Source organism: Orbicella franksi, chromosome 10 (assembly GCF_964199315.1).
Source record: "Orbicella franksi chromosome 10, jaOrbFran1.1, whole genome shotgun sequence".
Lineage (NCBI taxonomy): Eukaryota > Metazoa > Cnidaria > Anthozoa > Scleractinia > Merulinidae > Orbicella > Orbicella franksi.
In genome coordinates this window covers 17,259,926-17,283,935 of record NC_138154.1, presented here as the reverse complement: position 1 = coordinate 17,283,935, position 24,010 = coordinate 17,259,926, and the positions used below count along the sequence as shown (strand labels likewise).

Genomic DNA, 24,010 nt, shown 5'->3' with positions numbered 1-24,010 from the left:
TCTATTACTTTTGCCATCAAGTTTTATCAATAGGCCATATGCGAGTTACCCTGTGCCTCTGCTTTAAAACGAGTCTTCGTGGGAAACCATTGGTATGAAAAGGTGTTCCGCCTACAAGTTCATTTTCGTGCAAATCAAACTCATTTTCACGTGTAAAAGGTTTTGCACGAAGAATCGTTTTAAAACAGAAGCAAAAAGTAACTCGGAAATAACCGATTAAATTGAGGACATTACACGTTTGATTTCATTACATTACAATGAAGATATTGATATATTCATTGTGTCCAAGTCATGTTACGACTAGCATTTCATGAAGACGGACCACAATGTTATTATTTTTCTTATACTGATGTTGCAGTTATTTATTCGTGTCGCCACCGGGTGCACTATTCTTTGTTTTGTCTTTTCAGATCTTCCTCCTTTTGGTTTAAATTCTTAGCTTTCTTGCCTTTGGTTCACTTGAATGTATGTTCTTCCAGAGAAGCTGCTTTACTGAGATCTGGTAACGGTTTCTTAAAACCCTCACGCCCATTCAGGAAATACGTCAGCATTGTCCCCTTTCCCTGAGTGAAAAAGAAAAAAGAAAGTAAGAAAGCACTTGTGTGTCTACCATCTTTCCCAACACACTTCATTCGTAGTGTGTTGTCTCACACACTCTGAAATTAAATTTGACATTCAGCAGCATCATAAACTGCAACAACAGTAAGTGCAATTAGAACGGTCTCCTTTCCGTTGTAGCTGGAAGCAAAGGAATTCAGTAAGGAGCGAGAAAAAACAAATAAACAGAATGAGAAAGTATTCTTTTTCTAATTAATCATCTATTGTGATCGTTTCATGGTTACTCGACAAGTAAGTAATGCTGGTTTATGAAAGGTCCAGTTACCTTCATTGAAGTCCAGCCTCTCTCCTCTGTGTAGTAACCGCCAATATCATCCAATAAAGACTTGCATTGAGAACTCACATGAATCCTGAGAGCTGAAAGAAGGAATTTTATTTGAGTGCTTTCTAAAAGTTGTGAATTATCTAAGAAAATGCAATTCTAATACGGCAAAAGTTTACTCGGGTACCGCTTTAACAGTTCCCTGGACTTGTTTTTTACCCTGCCGTATCAATCAGGTAGGTGTGCGTTCTTTTGGTATGATCCTAATAAGGATCAATGATCCAGGATCACTCGGATCATGTTGCATCAGAGGAATTGATGACTCCACCCTAGGTGCGGATTCATCGCTTTCTTTGATGCACCGTGATCCAAGTGATCTTGGATCATGGATCCTTATCTAGATTAGCTCAAGGGAACGCAGGAACGCATTCTGTTGTACACTGGTGATGAATCGGCCTGTCCATTATTCACCTTAATTTTGTATCACTTTGAGAGCAATGAGCTTTTTATTAACTATCTGCAAGGTATATAACTTACCAAGTCCACTAGACTCCATTCGCGAGGCCGTATTGACGGTATCACCAAACAGGCAATATCGTGGCATTTTAAGACCAACACAACCAGCTACACATGAACCTGAGGATTGGATAATAACCGATAATAAGCCAACATGGCTGTTTACAATGTAATTCCAGCTTAAATACTTGCTTGCTCAGTTAGTCTTTTGACATTGTCGAGCTTGGACACAAACAAAATAAAATGACTGTGGACAAACAAGAAACTCTTTAGCCATTGTAGTTTTAAACGTCTCACAAAGGATAGTTATTAAAGAAGTTATGCTACGCTGCCTTCAAATCGACAGAAATGTCAACGTCAAAAATGTCAAATGTCAAAAACACTACAAAGGTAATAATGTAGTTTTAGATAAACATTTAAACATAAAAATTGGCAAATCACAGAGCGTTTCAATATTATCTTCATATCATTTTGAGTGATGAAATAGAATATGCTATGGTTTAAAATATGTTATATTTCTTTTCTCGGTATACATTAACATAACATATTTTGTTTGTTTTTTTTCCTTAAAAGTGATTTTGAGAACATATCGAGACGTTCTGTTATTTCTCAAATTTTTATTCCTAAAGATAATAATAAGACAAACTAAAAAGTATGGATGGTTAGGATTTGGAAAGAAGAACGTGGAAAAACGAACTGAAAAATTAGATAAAAAGTTTCAAGATGTACCCTACGTCACGTTGATCTTCATTAAGCAGTTAGCTCTACTGAAAAACGAAATGGAAACATAACTTCATAACAAAAAAGTTAAAGAAGTCAAAGTACAGACCGGAATGGATACCAATCCTTAACTGTAGCTGTTTCTCTGGCAGATGTTTAATTTTAAAGCAGCACATGTCACTCAGCAGATCCAAAGACATGTTTGCAATCTCCCCTGCATGATTGATACCATTTCGGTTTGGTAGTCCAGATACCACCATGTAAGAATCTCCAATTGTTTCAACCTAAAGAAAATGGTTTAAATTCTTCAAGAACAGACATACTAACAGCAGACACACCTACAATCCTGGCCAAAAGTCCTTGGGACACTTGACAAAGTGCCAGTTGGTGACACATTATTTTGAATTGGGAAGTCATTATTCAATTTTACGAGCCCCCTTCCCCCCAAAAGCAACGTTTGAATAGTGGTTTTACTTTGCATGAATCAACATCAACATTGAGTTGGGATGAGTAGGGGGAGGTGGACTGAAAGCAGCAAAAGTGCAAAGTGTCCCAAGACTTTTGACCAGGATTGAAGTTACCAACCCCTAATCAAAAAAATGGAAACAGAAAACAACGGTGACAACAGCAACAAGCAGGAATAGCAAACACAACAACAACAGCAACTGCAAGAACAGCAGGGATAGCAATGACAACAACAAAAACACCACCACCAACAACAACGTACTTGTCAGTAATAACCAAAAGTGCCTTCTGTGACGTTACCTTACCTTATAAACATCATGACAGTCAATAATGTTATCAAAACAGGTGTAAAGGTCATTCAGCAGGTTTACAATCTGTAAGCAATGAGAATATTCATCTCAGCTAACGTGTTGCTGAGACGAGAAAATCATTCTACCAAAAAACAACCAAGTCCTGAGATTTTCTTTCAGATATCTGCAGCAGTGGTCAGCAGTCGTAAACAGAGAGTGATTCAAGTTTCAAATTTGAGCAAAAATGTGAGCGAATGAATGAAAATTTTATTAATGTGTCAGTTATTATAGCGTAATGGACTCTAATTGGTGACGCAATTAAAACTCCCTACCAACAATTTAATGAAAAAATCAACTGATAAGAAACAACTTAAAAAGACAACCCTTTCCACAACCCTAATGAAATATTAGTTGATTTCCAGATGAAAACAAATAGAGTGCTCGACCTATCATATTAATAATTACCTGTAGTGGTTTGCTTATGGCAGCCAATGAAGTGAAACCCACGATGTCACTGAAGAATATGGTGACCTGATCAAAGGACTCTGCTGTGACAGGCTCACCGCGTTTCAGTTGCTCTGCTACAATCCTACATAGAGTGAAAAATTAGTCAAACAACTTAATTTTCTTTAAATTTTTTTCCCGTTTATAATATAACGCTCGTTAAGTCGTTTTTCCCTTACATAACAGATATTTTTCATTAATTATATGTTTCGTATGAAAGTGAGAAAAACTTAAAACAATTGTTTATCTTTTACGGGCAAAGCTTTATATACTGAGGAATTTTACGATCTTTAGCAAATCATTCAGTTAAAATATATCATCATATCATCGTATAAAATGGATCGGACGGTTCATGATTTCAAGCAAAATAAACATTTGTAAAAGTACCCTTCGGAAGAGAGGGGAAAAAAGGAAAACAATATCTCTTCAAGGGACCACGGTTTTGTTTACTCTCGCAAAAGATATCTTTGCTATTCATTTCTCAGTTTATGTTACCACCACAACCACCGTCAACCCCATAACGTTAGGCCTATATGGATAGCGCCTCTTTTTACTTTGTTTATACTGTAGCTTCCTTACTTAGGTAACATTCTGTACAACAAAGCGTCCGTCTTCTGTTTTTCTTCTTCCAGTTGTTCAGTCCTTTCTCGCACCACTTCCTCTAGATGATCTGTGTATTTTTCCATCAACAAAATCATATTATCCATTATGTTGATGTCCCTGTTAACAAAAACGACAGTGCAATTTAAGTTTATGCTAGATAGAAAACCTTTCAAAATTATTGGAATTATGAATTTTGCAAGTTTAGCCAAGTTATCTAGCTTTGAGATTTTGGTTCGAACGAAATACAAACTGGTGAAGGTTAAAAGGTATAGAGGTTTGCGAATGCGCCGAACCAGGAACTTGCTTTTAAACGTCTTTTCCAATCAAAAATTTTCTTGCGCCATTTCATGGCGAGGACTATTTGTTACAATGCTTAGCAACAAGTACCACGACCTACCACTGACTCGATCAATTCTCCAAAATGAGTTCCAGCTCGAAATGGCACTCGATCTCCCTTCCAGAAGAACACGTTTATATCGTTGAAGATTTAGCGTAACGTGACGTGTTTATGGTTTTATGTCTTTGAGAGCTGACTATTCTAATATTCAGTGAAGGTTTCTATATTTCACAGAATGTACTTACTTTCCATTGTTAATCCTCTTAATTGTCAGGAGAATATCACTGAACCTTGGTCTTACGCTGGGATCTTCATCCCAACAAGAATTCATCATTTTTATATAAAGACCATCACCAAAGGTACTTGGAATCAGTGGACGGAATGGAGGAGTTTCTGATTTTCTTACTTTGTTGACAATTGCTGTAAATGTACAGAACAATAATGATGTCTTGTTATTGCATGAATATTTACCGATATAACTCACAGTTAATGTTATTTATATTGCTGGATACAGTCAGACATGCTGTGATATTCCATTTTATTGTGATCTGAGTGTCACATGTATGTGTTGTGTCATTCGTTCACTTCTGTTAAGTTAATTTAAGACATACCGGTTTGGAGGACTACCTTTGTTTTTCGGCATTAGACAACTACAACGCTACATTGTAGCGTTTACGCCTCGATATCAGAATTCATCTCTGTTGAAATACTGCCAAATGTTTATTCACTCGACTTCTTCAGCACATGCTTACTCACTCACTCCATTGAATTCCAAAATAAAAAGTTACAATATTTACATGGTTATAACGCAAGTGTTATAACTAACTTCCACACTATTCACTTGACTCTGAAGATGACTTGCACTCAGTTTATCAAAGCGTCGGTCATCAAAAACAGTTCTTTTCAGAACTACCGTCATCAGGACGATCACCTCCGGTCCATGTACATCACAAACATCCCTCAAAATTATCTGACATTGAAACGTAAAAATAAAAAAGAACGCACTTTTTGCTTCCATAAAGTCATTCCTACAATATGGAAGACCTCTGAGAAGAATTTCCTGTAAAATAATGCCATAACTGTACACGTCTCCCATTTGTGACCTAGACGAACTCTTTTTTTCATCCAAGTGCTCCGGGGCTCGCCATAGTAACCCTGCAACGTAACAAAGAAACGTTTTAAGGTAAGTGGGCGGACAATTTGCTGACTCGCCAACATCGCAAGAGAAACTGAGTTAAATCAGTATTCGCATGGTTGCGTAAGTCTTGGTAAAGCGCTGCGAGCATAGGAATGGCTCCGAATAGATAAAAATTATTATTATTATTATCATTATCATTATCATTATCATTATTATCATTAAGTCGATGAAGTTTAATGAAAAGCGAATACAATTAGTGACAAAAGTAGCTCAGACCATTTTAATTAAAGGACACTTGACCCATTCTCTTTTAAATGCAACTGGCTATAATCGACTGATGCTCCCGGTCACCTAATTCAATATTGTGCAGGTGCTGTGGTCCTGGTAGTCTCAGAGATAGAGAAAACCAGCATTGTTTGGGGGAAGCAAATGTTACCAAGACGTTTGAGAGTGGTATTTTACACTTTTGCCGCCCATTGTAGCTTGTGGATGTTAGGACGCTCGAATCTGCCGCGATTCTCATGGTTTCAGGATTTTGGCGTAAGTTTTGATTAGGGTGGTGGTATGAGTTTAGCGTTATACACTCCATAATTTGGTTGAAGATGAGATAAAGCTGGTGAATACTTACGATGATATTCTGCATCGAGGCCAATGTACGAGTTGGCTTTCTGTCCTCCTTTAAACTTTTCTAGCCCGAAGTCAGTTATTTTACAAACCCATCGGCTATCTATGACACATTTAGACGATCGAAGATCACCATGGCAACCAATCGAGCTTTTGTGCAAAAAGCACATCCCCTGTTAAAAGAGTCCAACAAGACATTATATAAGTACAAGAAGATTCAAAAGACAGAAATGCCGGCATATCCACTAAAATGAACGGGCGTTTGCAAAAGAAGGTGCACCCTTTCAACTTTACTTATTTACTATTTTCATATATCCAAAAAAACGTAGAAGTGTTTAAGATATTATGCTGCTTATGTTTCAGTTCAGTTTTTATTATTGGACTCTATTTACAGAAAAACAGCTTAACGTAAGATGGTTTACAATGATCTAGGAAAAGTAAATACAGATAGAAATTAACTAGAAGAAACAATATTTAATTGTGTACAGTGACCAAAGTAGCCAATGAGCTTTCCAGTTGGTCACTGTCACGCTAAGTTATGCGTTGGCCGCACGCTAAGTTATGTCATCAGGAACAAAGATTACACCTCAAGTGTAATCTGAAGATGTCTGCCAGCTGATAATAAGTCGTCCTGTTCACCGGTACATCTACGATGTCCTCTTTAAAAGTATTATTTTATGGAAATCAAATGCTGTAACTCGAAAAAACCTAGTAGAGTTTGTTTTACTCCTTATGAATTCAAGCACAAGCTATTTGCATGTTCTTACTCTAGCAACATCGGAAGCAAAGGACATTTGAAACATCCAGTCCAACTTCAATTTTTCGTTGTTCAAAACATCCTGAAAGGAAAAGCCGAATGAATGAGTTAATGGTCATTGACAGCACGATATAGTTGAGACTCTTCCCTATCAACGTTGGAACCTTGCCACCTCTGTGTGAGTAAAACTGGCAGAGGACCAACGTTGAAATACGAAGTGAACTCACAAAAAAGCTTCCTTTTGCGATCAGTACACTCCTTTTTTCTAGTAGTTGTATTGAACATAGTTTTTAGAGGGAAATGGTTATGAAGCTCGGCGAACATCAAAGGAGCAAACAAAGATGTCAAGATTTATGTAGGAAGGTCCACGACCGTGCACAATCTTTTGTTTATCGCTCATACACTATGCATGAATTACGTAATCAAAACGTTTCTATTGATTAGTTCCTCAGTACGGCGGGAGTACACAACGATTGTGTTTTATGCACGCTCACGGCCAAAAAAGAGAACAAAAACATACAACAAAGAAATTTTTCAGGTTTCATAACCATTCCCCCCTATTAACTCTGCACTGAAGATTAAAACTACAATGAATACTCAGCGTAATCAGTATGTATACAGCGACATTACCTGTAAACTTCCCTTGTTGCAGTATTGTGTTAGAATCCATATGTTTGGCGAATCCACGGACGCACCAATAAATCGATTGATGTTCGGGTGTTGGAGATCGTACACCTATATCAATGAATGCAAATGTTGTAAAATTGTTGACTGACTGCAAGAAAACTTGAATGGTTGAGTCGGAAAAAACTCCATGCAATAGTTGATCCAGTAAGCTACTTTTAAGAGCTACAGTCAGACCATTTTCAAAATCAAAGGCAAGGTTGATAGGTGCTAAGTTACTTTCACCGAAAGCATCAAGAGAGACAGATAGGTCATCTGACTCACTGTAATTAATGACTTTGCGTACGAAAGTCTAAGTCAGTTTCTTTACTTCGTAATAGGAGATTGCCATGATGTCCCTGTAGAGATATTATAACCACCAATGTATACACATGTATTGCATGCACTGATGACACCATGGGTAGTAATTTTGTATAACCACAGAATTGCTCTGGACTCGTGCTACTTGACACCCAAGATTAAGCTGGCATTTGTAGGTTAAACTGAGTACCTCTTTTAGTTCCATAAGAATTGTTCTGGACAGATGGGCGTGTGTTTTCCTCAGCTTCTTAACCGCTACCACGGTGGACTGTTGATCAATAAGTGTATTACATCATTCCTTTTACGTTATTCAACTCTCTCAGTAGGGGGATTTTACTTCATTTGTATGCAATATATATCCTAATAGCCAAGAGCGAGTGCCGTACTGGGAGAATATCGGCCCGAAGTCTTGACAGCACTGGCCGGTTGCAGCCAGGTCCATACAGAAAAGAGTGAGGGCCGATATTCTCCCAGTACCGTCCCCAGCAAGCTTAGTTAATAAGAGATTTATTACATGACTGAAAATGTTTGGAAAAAATGCCACGACCACGGACTGGAAAAAGCGCGAAATTCTGATTGGGAACCGACCAGGCGTATACTCACGTCGATGTTAAACAAAACAGAAGGGAAAGAGAGTTGGATGAAAAACAATAGTAAATAAATGTATATGTCACACAATCCGAACAACTAAAGGCCAAAAACTTTCCTCGTCGTTAACCGAAGAGAAACGGGAAGCCATGCATTTTGTTTCTCTTCGGCTGCTCAGAGGAGAAGTGTACTTTGGTAATCACCTCCGAGTTAACCAATCAGAACGCGTGAAAAGCATTATTCACTTGTGTGCTACTTGTATATACTAACGTTGGACATAAGTAGGTTATGCAGGGGTTATCCAGTAACTTGAAAAGTTACTAAGGGGATAATTTACCTCTACGATTTTGATTAAATCGTATCAAGAGAATGTTGTTTTGGGGTCTCAGTCGCTTCAAACATAGTTTTAAACTATGCTAGGAGACCAATACAAACCTTGTAAATTGCCACGTTAGTAAATACTTGTCCTCGCAATTCATCGTCATCAAATATCTTCGAAGACAAACTGACCTCACCAAAACTTCCACTAAACATTGAGATCTGCCACAACACATGAAAATAAGTTAGTTATCATGGCTTGAAAAAAATCACTGTTCTATCAACTGCTATTTCTCTGTTATCCCCTCATCATTATTAAAAAAAAACAACAGGGGATTGAAAAGTGACCTTGTATGCCAATTTAACACTGCATGCCTAATACTTAGATAAATTATAGGAGTGGCTACTGTTCTGTGAAAGGGTCTGAAATTTTGATAAAAAAAATCAAATAGCTAACAGTTGTCTCTTACTATACTTCTCCCATCCGGCGGTTTTCTTGTAAATTTCACATCAGCTGAAGAAACTTTCCATTGTTGGCTCTGAAGTGATACTTCGAATGCCTTCCTCCTACAAACCGTAAAGCAGCAAATTACGTAAACAAGCAAAAAAAAGAAAATTGGGCTTAAATTTTTACAGTTTGCAAGTGAAATATTGCAACGAGAAAGAAGTATCCTTAGGGTTGCAGCAACCACAACATTTTGCCATTTACGGGTGTAAATACTTATATCGTAATGATTATGGTTTCCAACCCCATACAAACCGGAATTGAGATCCGTTTTTCTTTAAACTGCATTATTTGCTGAGAACTGCGAAAGACTCGTGTTTTTCCTTGATAAAATGATCGATTCATCGGTTTACTAAATGAGCGAGTAGCGAGTGAACGTGTAAATGAACGATAGGCCATATTTGTTTTTATCGGAAATTTGGTCTGGAACTAGCTTGCAACGGAGGCTCGTGTCGGGGAATATTTATGTCATTTCCTTTCTACAAAAACAACCCGCATTAGCCTCAGTTGCAAGTTAGTTCCAGTCCAATACCGAGAATACGAAAATGGTGGTTTGATACGATTCAATGCTTACCTATAATATATAAGAAGGGCTGCCATACAAATTGTTAGAGCAATAAATGCCGAGAGTACGTAGACAGCAAGTTTCCAAACCACTGATGAGATAAGACAGATACACCTTTAAGTTAGTCTAACAGAAACATCTACACCACATGTGCATTAAATTGATCATTTACATGGGACGAAGATATTCCTAGATGAATGTAGATTAGTTTAAAGAATGTTCATTGAACAAAAGGAAAAATATGATGTTCTGTGTTCTCTTGGTTAACTTCTTTCGCCAATTATTATAAATCTACTAGCGTTCTATCACGAATGTCGTTCTCTGTTTGGCTAAGCTACTTACTATCTATCCTGTTGTAGGTAGTGAGCAGCCTAGTAGTGTACGCTTGTTAACAAAATGGCGGCCGCTTTTTTTCGGTTTTCGACGTGTCCGTGAAGAGGATTTAGATAAAGTTTTGAACGACTAGTAGATTTGTACTAAAACAATTAGATGAATCGCTTTCAATTTCTATGCGTGATAGTTGACTCGGGCTATGCCATCATCAACTATCGCGCGATAGAAATCTCTAGCTCGTAACCTAATTGTTAAATACAAAGCGGTGCTTGATAACTATTACATTTTGAAGGACGGCCAGTTTTTAATCGGCGAAACAACGTTAAGGACAAATGACTAGCCTAGTTGACCTAGTTCCACTCTTGCAAGATCGGGTTTCTAACAATCTTGACAATTCTTGCTTTCATTTCATACCCCTGGAATTCACCCACGACGCCAACAACAGTGTTCATATTTGCCCTCTGGGTGGGTGGTATAATTGAACTAACCGTCCACCAACGCTGGGAAGACATATGTTGGTTTTGGCAGTCAACTATATTTATTATCAGGAATATCGATAAATATTGAGCTCGCTGTGCCCTTCATTGTTGCCAGTAGTAGTTTAACTGAGGGCAACTGTATCACCAGTTTCTTCCAAAACAGTTTTCTGGTCACAGTTTAGGATTCTTGATTTCAAAAAATTTAAATGTATAATGCCGCATAAGAAATTGATTTTTTTTTACCATATCCCAAACGGAGAGAATCTATACATCACTTAGGATTTCAGGTCTTGAAAACTCAACCCACTCAAAACAAAGTGGAAATTAAGGATTGAAATAATTTAACGACCTTTGAACAAAATGACAGAATTATCTTCACACCTGGAGAAACGCAGAATTCATTATCGAAGCCACAGTCAGGTCTTCCCTTTGGAGCGTTTACAGTCCCTCCCGGCCAATACATGCTGCTGTTGGTAAACTCGAGTTTCTCTGAATGTCGGAAGTAGTTCGCTACACGCTGCATCTTGCCATCATGGAAGTTCTTCATTTGGAGGCTTAGTGCTCTGTCACCATTTTCATCGATGAAAACCGGCCCAGAAACTCCTGAAATTGTACAAATGACGTTCTAGAAGAGCTTTGAGAAAACTGGTTCATATACGTTCAAGTAGTGATATGCTCGTGTTATCTGAATGTTCAAAAAAAAAGAGGCTAGGACGACATTGGTAACTAGTATTTAGTACAAGTAAAACTAGAACTAAAACTACATTTACAGCTACATCAACTACACCACCACCAACAACAAAAACAGCTAAAACAATTACAACTAAAACTGAAAATTGTTTATAAAAGGCTAAAAGTTACTAAAAATTTTATAAACAAAAACATTTTCGACCGTACGGTCATCATCAGTGGTACATCAGTGGTAAATGAAAATGGTTAGCAACGGAATAATAACAACGGCAACAACAATAACAAACAAGTGTAGCTAGAACAGCAACTAAAATTACAACCGGTTAGCAACAACAAAAACAACTACAACTGATTAGAGTGGTTTCAATTAGGTGTCGAAAGTAATCAGGGAATTACTTTGGTTCTACAACGGTTTGAGATTGGCTGAGTAGTCTAACTGGTAAGTAATCGGTTTGGTCTGGTTTTACGACAATCAGCTGAAAACCGCTTATAATAGTAACAACATCAACTCTACTCGAACAAGTGAATTAAAAATCGTATCATATTCGGCTACCAAAAGGTAAAATTAGAAATTGATAAAAGAAAAGCTAACTGATTGAATGATTTACAGACAGACACACAGACAGAATAAGAGAAAGAAAGCAAAGGAGACAGAGAGAACTAAGAAACCGCCATTACCTTTTTCAGTACTTTTAATTATCACAACAAATTATTTTGCGTTCCCTTTTATCAGGAAATCTTTAATAATTTTCATTCTAAGGACTAACATCTAGCCTAATAAATTACTGCAAAAAACGTTTACAATTGTGTGTTTTATATATCTTATAAGGAATTAGCGACCTTCAAAGCTCCTGTTGGTCATGTGCTTCATAAGTTCTCTTCCATCTGTAAAGTTTCCTCCATGTGTTATAAGATCATGGACGGCGAGCGCGTACAGTACGACAGCATCATGGAGAAAACCAGCGTACAAATCAACCTTGAAAACAAGAAAAATTCAGATCCAGCTAATAAGACAAAAATGATACTTCAATATACCACACGAAATGATAATTTGAGTATCTCACATGGCGCTGAGGAGTAGCTAACTAGAACAAATGAAGGTTCATGATATGTCAGTGACATTACCCGAGACATGCAGGTTTCTGTCTATTACCGTACCCAGACTCGTAATGAACCAATCAGAAGCCTTGTCTACTCTCTGATATCCTGCGATATCAATTCACTAAACTGATATGGCCGGATTGCTGGCTGTAACTGCAGCCTAAGTTGGGTAACTAATGTACATGTATACAACTCGGGGGTGGGAGGGGGGGGGGAGGGGGGCTCTCATATAAAAAGGACGGGGGTGCTCGTCAGAAATTTTGAAAAGAAACCCCTAAAATACCAAGGTCCTGTTTGTGGGCGTGGCTAGACATAAAGGTACTAGGAAAGCGCCCGCTGTGGATCTGAAAACCCTAAGAGGTACCAAGCCGCTAAAAGGTGCGACGAGTACCCCCGTCATTTTTTTGTAAGAGTCCCATCCGGGGTATATAGCAGTGTACTCCTTACTTTATCGTCTGGCTGCATATGATATCCGAGGCCGGCAAACTCTGGCATTTTTTGTCGAACCTTGTCCTCAAATCTCTGATATTCTTGAGTTTCAGGAATATAGTTAGCAATGTCCATAAGGCCCTCAAATGCTTCGCAAGCATCTTCGTCCCTTCCGTCGCTTCCTTTACAGTTCTCAGGTGTAATTTCAAAGGTGAAGTAAGCATACTGCGTGGTTATCATGTCTAAGTCGTGGAGGCTAAGCATTATCTGTCGTATGGAACTTCCATAACCAACAAGGATAAAGACTGAAAAACGAAGATAGTGTGCAGGAAGATGTATACAACAAACAAACAAGCTTAGAAAGAGAGCCGGGCAATTTACTAATAAAACATGAAAAGATTGGAGGTGAAGCCTCGTTTACAATGCAAAATGATACTTGTTGTGATGGATGGTAAGTAATTTCAGGGCATTCGCCATGAGAATGAAGTAGACAAAAAAAAAAATTGCCATGTTCGCGCATTAGATATATTTTTCGTGCTTAAATTTTACGAGAAGTAGGTGTGAACAAGATGTAGCACACAGTTGTTAAGAATATTTCGGGCTGTGCCGGCGTGTTCCCGATTTAAAGTACATGCCCAATGAAATGAGTTTGGTCCTTTTCTGAGTAAGAGCGTCCCTTGGAAGTAAGAAAAGCCTTCAATGTAGACCAAATCCCGTTTTGGGATCGACCTTAGCGAATTTTCTCCTATAGACTTCAGCAAGTTTGCAAAACTTCAAGAGGAAATAAATGCTATCTCGTCTACGCTGACAAAATCAATGTGGCTGCCATTTCCTTTCCTTTCTGAAAATTTTCTCTCACGCTACCCAGACGGGTAGTCTAGACTTTTTCAAAGTCCTCCTCCTCGTGCCCTTTGCACTTTGGTTTTGAAGGTAGCGGGAATTGTTCTCGTTCGGAGCATGGCCTTTCCACAACTATCACGTAAAATCGCCTAAATAGCTTTTCGGAAATTCTCAAAAATGTTCCTAAATAACACAGAAATTTTTCTACACATTTCGTAAGAAACCCTCTCAAAATATCTTATTTTTGATTTAAAAATAAACCGATTTTGAATCACCCAGGCAAACAAATTTTCAAAATTTCTTGTAGTAGTGGGAGTTGAGTAGGAAGATTTAGCCGCTTCGATGTTACCAGCATTCGCCATTTTGTATAACTGCCACTTTAGCGATTTTAGTGATATGGAATACATTTTTTCAAGGGGAAAATCGCTGATTATTTCTGGTATAGAACTGAGAATTTAAAAAAAGCTATAAATATTTCTAAATATTTTTACATTTTCTACATATCTCGAAAACTTCTAAATATCCCCCAAAATATTCGACTATTTGTGGAAAGGCCTATTCGGAGCTCGACCATCGCAGGTCGACTTGAAGCAAGTCTAACGAGAAATCGGGCGCACGTTTGTTTCTAAACAATAGCGCATGTTCTTAGGCCCCGAGATGGCCCCTGTTCGGTTTGGTTAATTGACCAGTTGTAAAAATTGTTACGACGTCAGGTTACATTTCTCGTTTATTCTTATAACAGGAAAGAAGTGAAATTCCATTTTATGCCTCAGGCGAGCCCAGAAGTGCGGGTATAAAGTGTGGCGTGGGTTCACGTTTGAGCTACTCCCAACTGGATCATGCTCGAGTATTTTCGATTGTTGAACAAATATTTATTCATTAGTTGGTTTTTCCTTTCTTTAGGTTAGTTCAAGAGACCCAACGTAATTTGCAAACTGCTGCCAATTTTCATGAGCCGTGGCAGGTCTGACCAGGACTGCAGTTCGTGACGTTTCTATGTTAAAAAAATAACTTTTAGTAAATTTTCAAAATTATGTACTGCAAGCAAAATCCAAAAAAATATCCTATGTGTCTAAAATAAACTCAGACAAAGATTTATCTTGTCCATTAGCCCCTAAGACCACTGGGATGCTGTTTACATTTAACAAATATTCGAGGATTTGTATGACAGTGCGAATGCTGAACGTCACATTGTCTTATAGCCAAAGGGCATACATAATATTGGGTTACTTAACGGTTCAGAAAACCATATTACAAAATTATTTACTTCTCATAAGTTCATTACGTCTCCTCCCTTGCTTTATCGACGAGATTTGCAACTGTCCAGACGAAACCGACTAGTTTACTTAAAAGGAAACTCGGTGTTCAAAGAAAGATTTGCTTTCATGAAAGTCATTGGTCAGAATCGCTTGAGGACGTCACTGAGGCCTGTTCATATCTACATTATTGTGTCTATATTTGCATATGCCTTCAACATGTCATTACTACAGAGTCAGCACATAAACATTTTACGAGTGCTTTTGTTTCACAATTTCCGTAGTAATTCATCCTTTGTCGCCAAGTCTTTTGAAAAATAATGGATAGAGACGCACGAAAGATGAAAAACAATAGTTCGGTTGGAGGTGTTCTCGAAAATGATCTCTTCTCTTCTCAAGTCACGCACTTTTTGCACGAAAATTGACGTTAATTATTCAGTGTGGAGAGCTTTTTGAAATGACAATAGACGCTAAGTCATGCTAGGTTTTTCATTCGCTTTAATAGCAAATGAAATTTTGCTACTTTACGATATTATTTTCAAAATTAAAAAAAAAAAAGATTTGTTCACGTTTGTCATCATCAATTTAGTTCATCCGTGCCTTATGAAGCTACTCAGTACTAAGTGAATCATGATACAACGTATCTACTCGATTTAAAAAGAGCCCTTTAGCTTATTTACATAAATGAAAACTGTACTTGACGGCCACCAAAGAGGCTAATATTATTTCTCCGGATTTCGAACAGTAGGATAACAGCTTCCAATATTAGATCAACTTCAAGAAAACACGACCGACGTAATGAAACGAGTCTGTTATCTCATAAAAGCAACCCGACAGGGATCCAGAAAGAAAAACTGCGATAATCTGACTTCGAGAGATACAGAAAATAATACAATGCATGTAGGTGGAATAATAATCTCAGTTGTACTTCGTGGGAATGACTCAGCTGTTAAGGGAATAAATGATGCAAAACCGATCGTGTTAAAGGAACAGTCATTCTGCCAAGGCAGCGCGTTGAAACTCAAATCTTTAAATAATTTACAAGTTTTCAATTAACCTCGCACAAGCATATTTATCAAAGCGTTATAATAACCGATATGGCCCTGGTGCATTTAAATCTGGAATTCTACTTTTCTGGATGCGATAGAAAGAAAAGCGCTCTTTCAGGGCTCTTTCTGCTAAAAAACGTCATTACCCCTGTGAACAAATCCATCATCAGTTCTTTACAAACTTTTAAGGTGCTGCATGCAGTCTGATGAAATGGGATGAAAAGGCAACAAAAAGCTAAGGTATATGTAACAGTAGCAATAAATTTTTGATAAACTTAGTGTCTAAAGGTGTTTCAGTTTTATGTTGCTGTGATTCATTCGCTTTCTACGTCGCTGATGCCCTGTCGCGTGATAAATACTTACAGCCTTGTCATGCAGATACCAAAAAATATTAACTTACCATGCGCCACTTCTCTTGCAGAGAGAAACATGCTTCTGAATTGCTCATCGGTAGTAACACCCGGGCTAAACACTTGAAAATAGGACACCATGTATCCCCCGCTTTTTGCGTTATCGATTTCATCTTTAACAAAACTAGCGACTTGCGACCAGAGGCTTTCCGTTGAAGACAGGATCGCAACTCGGTCCCAATTATATTCTTCCATGATCTTTAAGAAAAATTTTCCGGTCTGTGCGTACGTTCCGACAGTTCGAACAAATGTGGGGTATTGAACTTTATCGGAAAGCGTGGCTTCGCCGCAACCAAACGATATCATTGGGTTGTCCCAGTGTGCGGCTAAATACCCTCCCGGCATACAGCCAACCGAACAACCTGGTCCAATAAAAGCATGAATTGGTGGTGTCTTCGCTTGCAAGTCGGCCATGGATCTCAGCGTGGCTCCGGTGTCACATTCACTATCTCTCCAGTCGTAAGTCAAGTTATAATCCGGTAGCAGATTCAGGTCGTTCTTTATCGTGTCGAAGGCAACAAGCAATGCGGACGCCATTCTCGGTCCAATAGGCCAGGTTCCATTCCACGGTATCAACGCAGCAAGTCTTATTTCTTTACTCGTTGCAGGCCGTTGCAGTTGGAATTGGAAAACTGTCAGCACTAAGGTAATCAAGCGCTTCGCTGTCATGTTCACAGTTGCTAGCACTGGCAGGAGCAAACAAAAAATACCCGAGGTGTGAACTGGTGTCGTCCTAGACTACTCCTCGAGCTCAATATGCCAAGTGTTCGTATTTCTATTAGACATGGTCCGGCCTAGCAAGGTGCCGGCGGCTTCCTCGTCCAAGTGACTGAATTAAAACGTATTGCTTTCAATTACATAAATCCTGATTAAAATTTTCCTTCGAATCATGGAACAATAACAGCAGCTGTATCAGTAAGTTTCCGGTAAACCGAAAGTGCTAATGAATACGAATGGAGCGCATGAGCCAATTTATTCACTTTGCCTTGTCAACTTTGGATGTAGATTGGTTTGAATTATTCAAACGTAGGAGTAATTTAAATTCATGACCATCGATAACTTTTGTTTACTTTCATTTGCCTTGTATATTCATGGAGCGAAGCTGTCAAAATGATAAAAATAACTTAAGCTGGCTTCGGAAATATACATCGGTTAAAAAAGAACAAAACAAAGAAAGAAAAAATGGTTAGTTGATTATAATAGACGCAACGAATGATAGGTATAAACAACCGGATCAAGCGAAACGTTCGCGAATTAAGCTCACCGGCGTAATTTGGCAATTAATGTCAACACCTGCAGGTATGTAAACGGGTTAAAGACAGTTAATTTAACAGTCCTTTCTGGCGGAGAATTTTTACGAAGATTTGACTGTATATTAGGAAGGAAGTTTAGTTCATTAGACAAACTGGTCCTGCCATAAAAATGGATTTGAGGTGTAAATGCTGACATTTTTATGATGTGTTCTTACTTGAGCAAAATTCATATACTGTAAAGAGAAAAACAAATATCGAATGTTTTTGTTGAAAGTAATATATAGCATATTTTGTAAACCTAATGGTGAAGGCGCGATGGAGTTTGGAATTAATTTAAATGCCGGGGTTATTGTATGACAGACTTGTCAAACTGCTTTAACCCAGAGGGCGAACGGAATTCAAACTCCTTACGACTTGAAGTTTCAACATTACACCGAATTATACGCTTTCTTTAGCGTTTATACAAGTGCAAAAAGAAAATAAAAGAAACTGTGAGACATGAGCGCTTTCAGGTTTGCGAACGTAGTTTGAACATGACAAATTATCAAAACGTTTGAAGTATTCTTTTTCTACTGTCAAACAGAACATTGCTAATTAAGCCCATTTGGAGCTTAGTCCTGTAACCTCCACCCACCATTCAAGGCTTTTCCGTATTTAGAATGAAATATCAAAAATATAAGCCTTTATGGGGGTCACTCGTGAACAGGTGCAGTTTTCAACAAAAATAACAGAGCCCTGTTTACATTTCATCGCCGAGTGTTGTACGATGAGAAGCAATGTTTTCGACTCCTTTCGTGACTAAAGATTTTCATTTGACTAGGAATAATCAGTGTCGAATTTGTCAGTGTCGCAGTAAAAAAAATGTCGCTGGTTCTTGTTATATCGAAGTTAGTCAGCATCACTTTGCAACATAATTTGGTATTTCCAAACTAATTTTCTTAGTTGTACAAATCACATGAAAATCATGGCGACGTTTTTCAATTAGGAGTTAGAACAGTTTATTGGATCCTTTGTTTTACACCTGCGTTTTGATATGCTAATAACAACGTTCATTTTTAAGATTGTGCTTGTATTTCCTTGAAAACTGTTCGACAGAGGTTTTACACAAGTATGTAAGCGATTAAGAGATGTTACATGATCGAAAAAACAATGAGCCTGTATGCTATTGAAATATACTTTAAAATCTCAAGGAGAGAGCCAGTTACAGGTTAATTAGAAGAATAAATTATTTACAGAAATTTGAGACGTAAATTGTCTGAAAAGAATTTCCAAAATATTTTGCCTTATTAAGTTTACAACGTGCTAACATTTTCCGCCGCGCGCTAAGTTAAGATTTGTTACTTTGTTTTGTGAAATTGCAAGGTCCTGTAAAGTCTGTAGAGTGTAATATTTGAAGTTATTAGTCGTTTATTAGTAGATGCGTCCTTTTTTATTTGTTTATTTATAGTTTTAGAATTCGCTAATCCGTTCTTTGCATTAAACATTGATGCGGAAAGTGAGAGAAAAGCTTTCAACGAAAATTGCTTGTCACTGTATGTTCAGGGTCTCCTCCAACGGGAACGTCGCTAAACAAACGGTTTAATGAGCAGTACAATGTCTGTGCACGTGCGTTATAATTCTTGGTACACTTCTTTGCCGTCCTTTGCAAAACAACAAAGTGAAATGACCAAATTCTGCGTTGTCTGGAGAACGTGAGCCACGATGGATAATTTTTAAAATTTATATTTCGAATTTTAAGCTGTGTTCCATATTCAGCTTCGAGATAGTTTTGACAGAAAGAAACAAACTAAATGACTCTCGAGTATCGGGAGATTCGTAGGTAAAATATAACTTCACTTATATGCTTCTGATCGTATCTATAACAGAATTCTTGATCGTGATTGGTTCTCCGCGCGCCTATTTGTCACGTAATCTGCGCGTCATCACATAGGTGTCCAATTACAGGAATCCAGTTTGAACTTTTTGTAATTGGATACCTACGCCATTTGCACTACAATTACGCGCACTTTAATGGCTTCCTTCTCAATGTTTACTACAGTTTTTAAAACTTATGAACAGCGCTACAAAATTTTTCACTCAAAAGAAGTTCTCAAAAGAAATTTCAAATTCCGAAATTTGTTATAGATACGATTAATTAGTAATTGGACCTCGCATCGTACAATTCAGGGAGTAATCGTGCCCGTAATTACAATTCTGCCTCTGCAAAACAACATCAAAGAACCAAATTCTGCATTGTCAGGAGAAGGTGAACCACGAAGGCTAATGTTTTAAATTTCTATTTTAAATTTATCGCTGTGCTCCAAATTTAGTTTTGTGATAGTTTTGACAGAGATAAACAAAGTAAATGACTCTAGGGTATCCGGAGATTCGCAGGTAAAATATAAATAATTCATTTTTCAATAGACGTTGTCCTTGGCGTTGTCGTCGTGGTTACTTAGGTTGTTTACCATTTACCCAAAAAATCCGGAAATTTCGGATGGAATGTAAATGGAAAGATTAATTTTGTCTACCCGAACGGAAATTTTCTCTGGAAAACGGAATTTCTTGAAAGGTAGACAAAAATTCCCTGCAAACGGAATTTCCGAATGGAAAATGTGCGTTGTATTTCCTAGTTTTTACTAGTTCCAGGCCTTTGGCTTGGATCACCTTTGATCCTATCTTCCGGGAAGAGGTCGTGGAAAGGGAACGAGCACATTCCCCTGGAACTTTCCATTCGGGGTTTGACACGTCCCATTTACTACAACAATCGAGCGACCGGTTTTTCGAGTTAATGGTAAACAGCCTTTAACTCTCTAACCAATCAAACGTTGTCTACCTCATACTCGTAAACTATTGATGTCAGCACAAAATTGTCATCGCCTTGTGAAGCTAGTTACATGCCAAATGGCTTACTGAGCAAAACAGAGACAAAGGAATCAAGAGGAAATCAACGTGGAAATTGAAGTTGTGCTCTCTACGAGATCTGAGAAAGTTCATTTTAGACTCTTTTATAACACTGTATTCATTGCTAACATTAAGATTCCGCATAGTTTACATCTGCCATTTTGAGTGCAAAGTCCTCAGCATTATTATTTTGTCTGAATTTTGTCCGAAATCAGTAAAACTCAATCCGAGTTGAAATTGTCGGCTCGAAATAATTCGTCCGGAATATTAATAAGAAGGGTCCTGATTTTTTTTCGGTTTAATAGGGAGTTTAAGTAAATACGACAGCGAGGCGACGTCGATTAAAATACGAATTTATATTTTACCTACAAATCTCTCTATATCCTAAAGCCATTTGGTTTGTTTCTCTTTGTAAAACCAAAAAGAAACTGAATCTGGAACACAGCGATAGATTTGAAATAAAAATTAAAAAAATTAGCAATCGTGGTTCACATTCCCTGGGCAACGTAGAATTTGATCATTTCACGTTATTGTTTTGCAGAGGACGGCAAAGAAATGTACCAAAAACTATAACGCACGTTTACAGCCATTGTTCTGCTCTCTAAACCTCTTGTCTAGCCACGTTCTTTTGCCGTTGCCGCCGTGGTTTTCCTAACTCCCTAATGTTGGAAATGGATTTGGTACTGTAAAACGATCGAGCGGCGGAAATAGTGCGAACACAATTCTTACGAAAGCGCTGCGACCAGCAAGACTTGTAACAATTCACAATTCGCTTGACGATAATATTGCTATTATGTAGTTGGTAAATAACCATTTTGCGGATAGAATATCAACACCAAAAAATAGAAAGATGAGCTATGGTGAAAACAATTATTTTAGAACATAGACATTTTAGGTCATATCGCTCATCATTCGGATTGACGTTCTGACCTGTCTGAGGAAGCGTTCAGGTTCGATTTCTGTTCACTGAGAACTTGAAAATGTTTTTTCACGAAGCCTGTGTCACAAACTGATCGACAGTTTTGTTTTTAATAACCAAACTAACCTGATCCAGCCTCACATATACAAAAAGAAACGTTCATTTACTTCACTTACCGTAGAACCAACTATTTGGGAGTTTCCCTGTATTATTATCAAGCTCCTAAGTTTTACATTTCGTTTGATTTGATTCCTCTATGAAAAGCACTCTTGTCCCTCTTAGAAAACTATCTGTAAAAGCAATTAGCGACACACGTGAAAATTTACAATTGGCTTGACGATAATATATTGCTTCCTTTATGAAAAAACTGTCTTGGTCCCTTTTAAAAGTCTAAGTAATTTATCTCGAGAACAATAAGCAATATCTAAAAATATTTTCTCTAATCTTGACGTTACGTTATTGTCATGTAGATGATAGCATATTCAAATTTAACGAGGAAGCTGTCCACAGGTAGGCCTTGAGGCCGGCCACTTATGGTTGCCGTGTCCAGTCTTCTTTAGTGCTTTAATAATGGGAAGTGCCACAAAAAATGCTGAATTTCCCATCTACTCTGAGGAACAGAAGAGGCGGAGAGGCTTATGGCCTGGAACTACTGATTTTACAATCATACTTGATATTTTAATATGAATATCACTCTGATATTTTTTCTGTTGTATTTATTTATTTTTTTATGGAAAGTGGGAAATAGAACTTAAAGTTAACTTATCGGTATACTCCGAAAATAGTTGAAAGCCCACCGCACAAAAAAAGTCGGTGTTAGCTGTATATGAAAGGTTGCTCCACACAACCAAAAAGTGTATTTTTTAAAAATTGTATGATAAAAAGAAATAAAAACCTGAAAGGGGGTATTAGTGAACGGATGTGCTATGCTGTTAACAGGCAAGAGTGATATAAATTGATTCACTTGTTATCAGATAACATTCAAATAGGGTGCGAGTGCAAGTTTGAATAATCTGCTAGAAATATAACTATGTTCAGTAGCCAGCGAAGGCTCCATTTGCGTGCCTTAAATGGCCTCGTAGATGTCAATCAAGACTAACAATTGTTCATGTGTTCTCTTTTGTTAAAAAATAGCCAGAATAATGAAACTCTTTTCTCCAAGATGAACGTAGACACGTGAAAACAATCCACGAAACCTTCGCGAATCTTTCAGATTTTATAACATCAAGTTCGCTTTGTCGGCAATAGAAAATTAATGAAAAAACCATTTATCAGTTGATCCAAACCAAGATGGCGGCTGTGCTAACAGCAACGAATGGGCCCGCTTCAATTATTATTAGTAGCAATCTAGTCAACGTATTATAAGAAAGGCAATGCGTTCACCTTTGCCTCCATGCCAAACAAGACTTATTTTCTTGCCACTATTCGCAGCAGTTTCTTTCATGCTCGTATAAGATTTGGAGCAAAATGGCAATCGCGTTCAAAGAGACATAGAGGTGAAAAAGAAAATAGGGGGTTGGGTGAGGGAGGGGAAAGTAAAAACCAAAAAAAAAAGGAAAGAGAACCCGGCCAAAAGGATGGAGGGGACGAGCGTGAAAGGGAGTAGCAAGCGTTAAGAGTCTGCGCTATAGAACGCTAGTTACGTGAAAGTGATATGAATACATTAGGGAGTCAGATCTTATACTCGCTCTGCGCGGGACTGGTGCGAATAAATAGCTATTCTTATGCCTGTGCTCGTGCTTATGTCATAGCAAAAACCAGGCTTAAACGGTAAGGTCATCAGTTGCCTGGAAGCAATTTTTTTACGTCTCCTGATGGCAGCTTTTTACAAGATAAGTCAGATAAAAGCTGTTGTTTAGCTAAGCGATAAGCTGTTAGCTAACTATTCATAGCAGCCCTTTCACGCTCGTATAAGATTTGGAGAAAAACGGCGACCGCGGAAGGTCACACAAAATGTGCAAACACACAACACCCACCTGAATAAACGCCATAACTTAAGACAGACCAAAACTCCAAGACTCAAACAAATTAAGCAAACCAAAACTTATTTTAATCCAAAACTCAAAAGGGCCGTATACATTTACATACTTATTCAATGTAAACAAAACAGAAAGGCAAAAGAAAATTAAATAAAGGGGAAATAAGGTAACAGTACAATGAATATACAAAACCGAGGATTTAGGGAAATATAGATGAATAATATGCTGCCATCCCTTGGGGAACATAGAGGAGCAAATAAATAATACAACATAAAACAAAAGGGCAAGGAAGAGAAAAACGAAAAAAACAAAGAAACCACCCAAGGGATGGTAGCCTGAGCTTCAGTAATCCGGCTAGGACATTTGACACCCTTCCAGGCTACCACGGGGAAAAAAGGAAATTTAGGAGCTAAGCCCAGTAAACATATAAAGGATTAATAATAAAACACTGAAAAGGTTTATAACGCACTGGGAAATATAAAATAATATAATAAGATCTTTTCGGCTTCTCAGTCCTGCTAACACACGTAGGGGAATAAAATGTAATAAAATCTTCTATGCTTCTCAGCCCAACAAACAAAATGATACGACATCA

The 24,010-nt window shown here is 37.8% G+C and overlaps 1 protein-coding gene across 2 annotated transcripts; it reads right to left on the bottom strand.

Annotated features, from left to right (window-relative positions):
* On the bottom strand, positions 1-21,677 carry LOC145499526 (atrial natriuretic peptide receptor 1-like). Of its 2 annotated transcripts, XM_081479046.1 has the most exons (21): positions 21,613-21,677; positions 16,372-17,067; positions 12,845-13,131; positions 12,137-12,272; positions 10,988-11,209; positions 9,804-9,885; positions 9,195-9,291; positions 8,842-8,946; positions 8,009-8,086; positions 7,465-7,569; positions 6,845-6,916; positions 6,082-6,250; positions 5,321-5,470; positions 4,561-4,735; positions 3,955-4,095; positions 3,337-3,460; positions 2,887-2,955; positions 2,226-2,400; positions 1,418-1,516; positions 884-975; positions 1-563 (listed from the first exon to the last, which is right to left on the bottom strand). In XM_081479046.1, exons 2-21 carry the CDS (start codon positions 17,048-17,050, stop codon positions 456-458), a joined length of 3,165 nt encoding a protein of 1,054 aa, XP_081335172.1. In that variant the 5' UTR covers positions 17,051-17,067; positions 21,613-21,677; the 3' UTR covers positions 1-455. The 2 variants fall into 2 exon arrangements, with proteins under 2 accessions (XP_081335172.1, XP_081335171.1); XM_081479045.1 differs by lacking the exon at positions 21,613-21,677 and having other exon boundaries at positions 16,372-17,452.
* Positions 21,678-24,010: the final 2,333 nt, after the last annotated feature.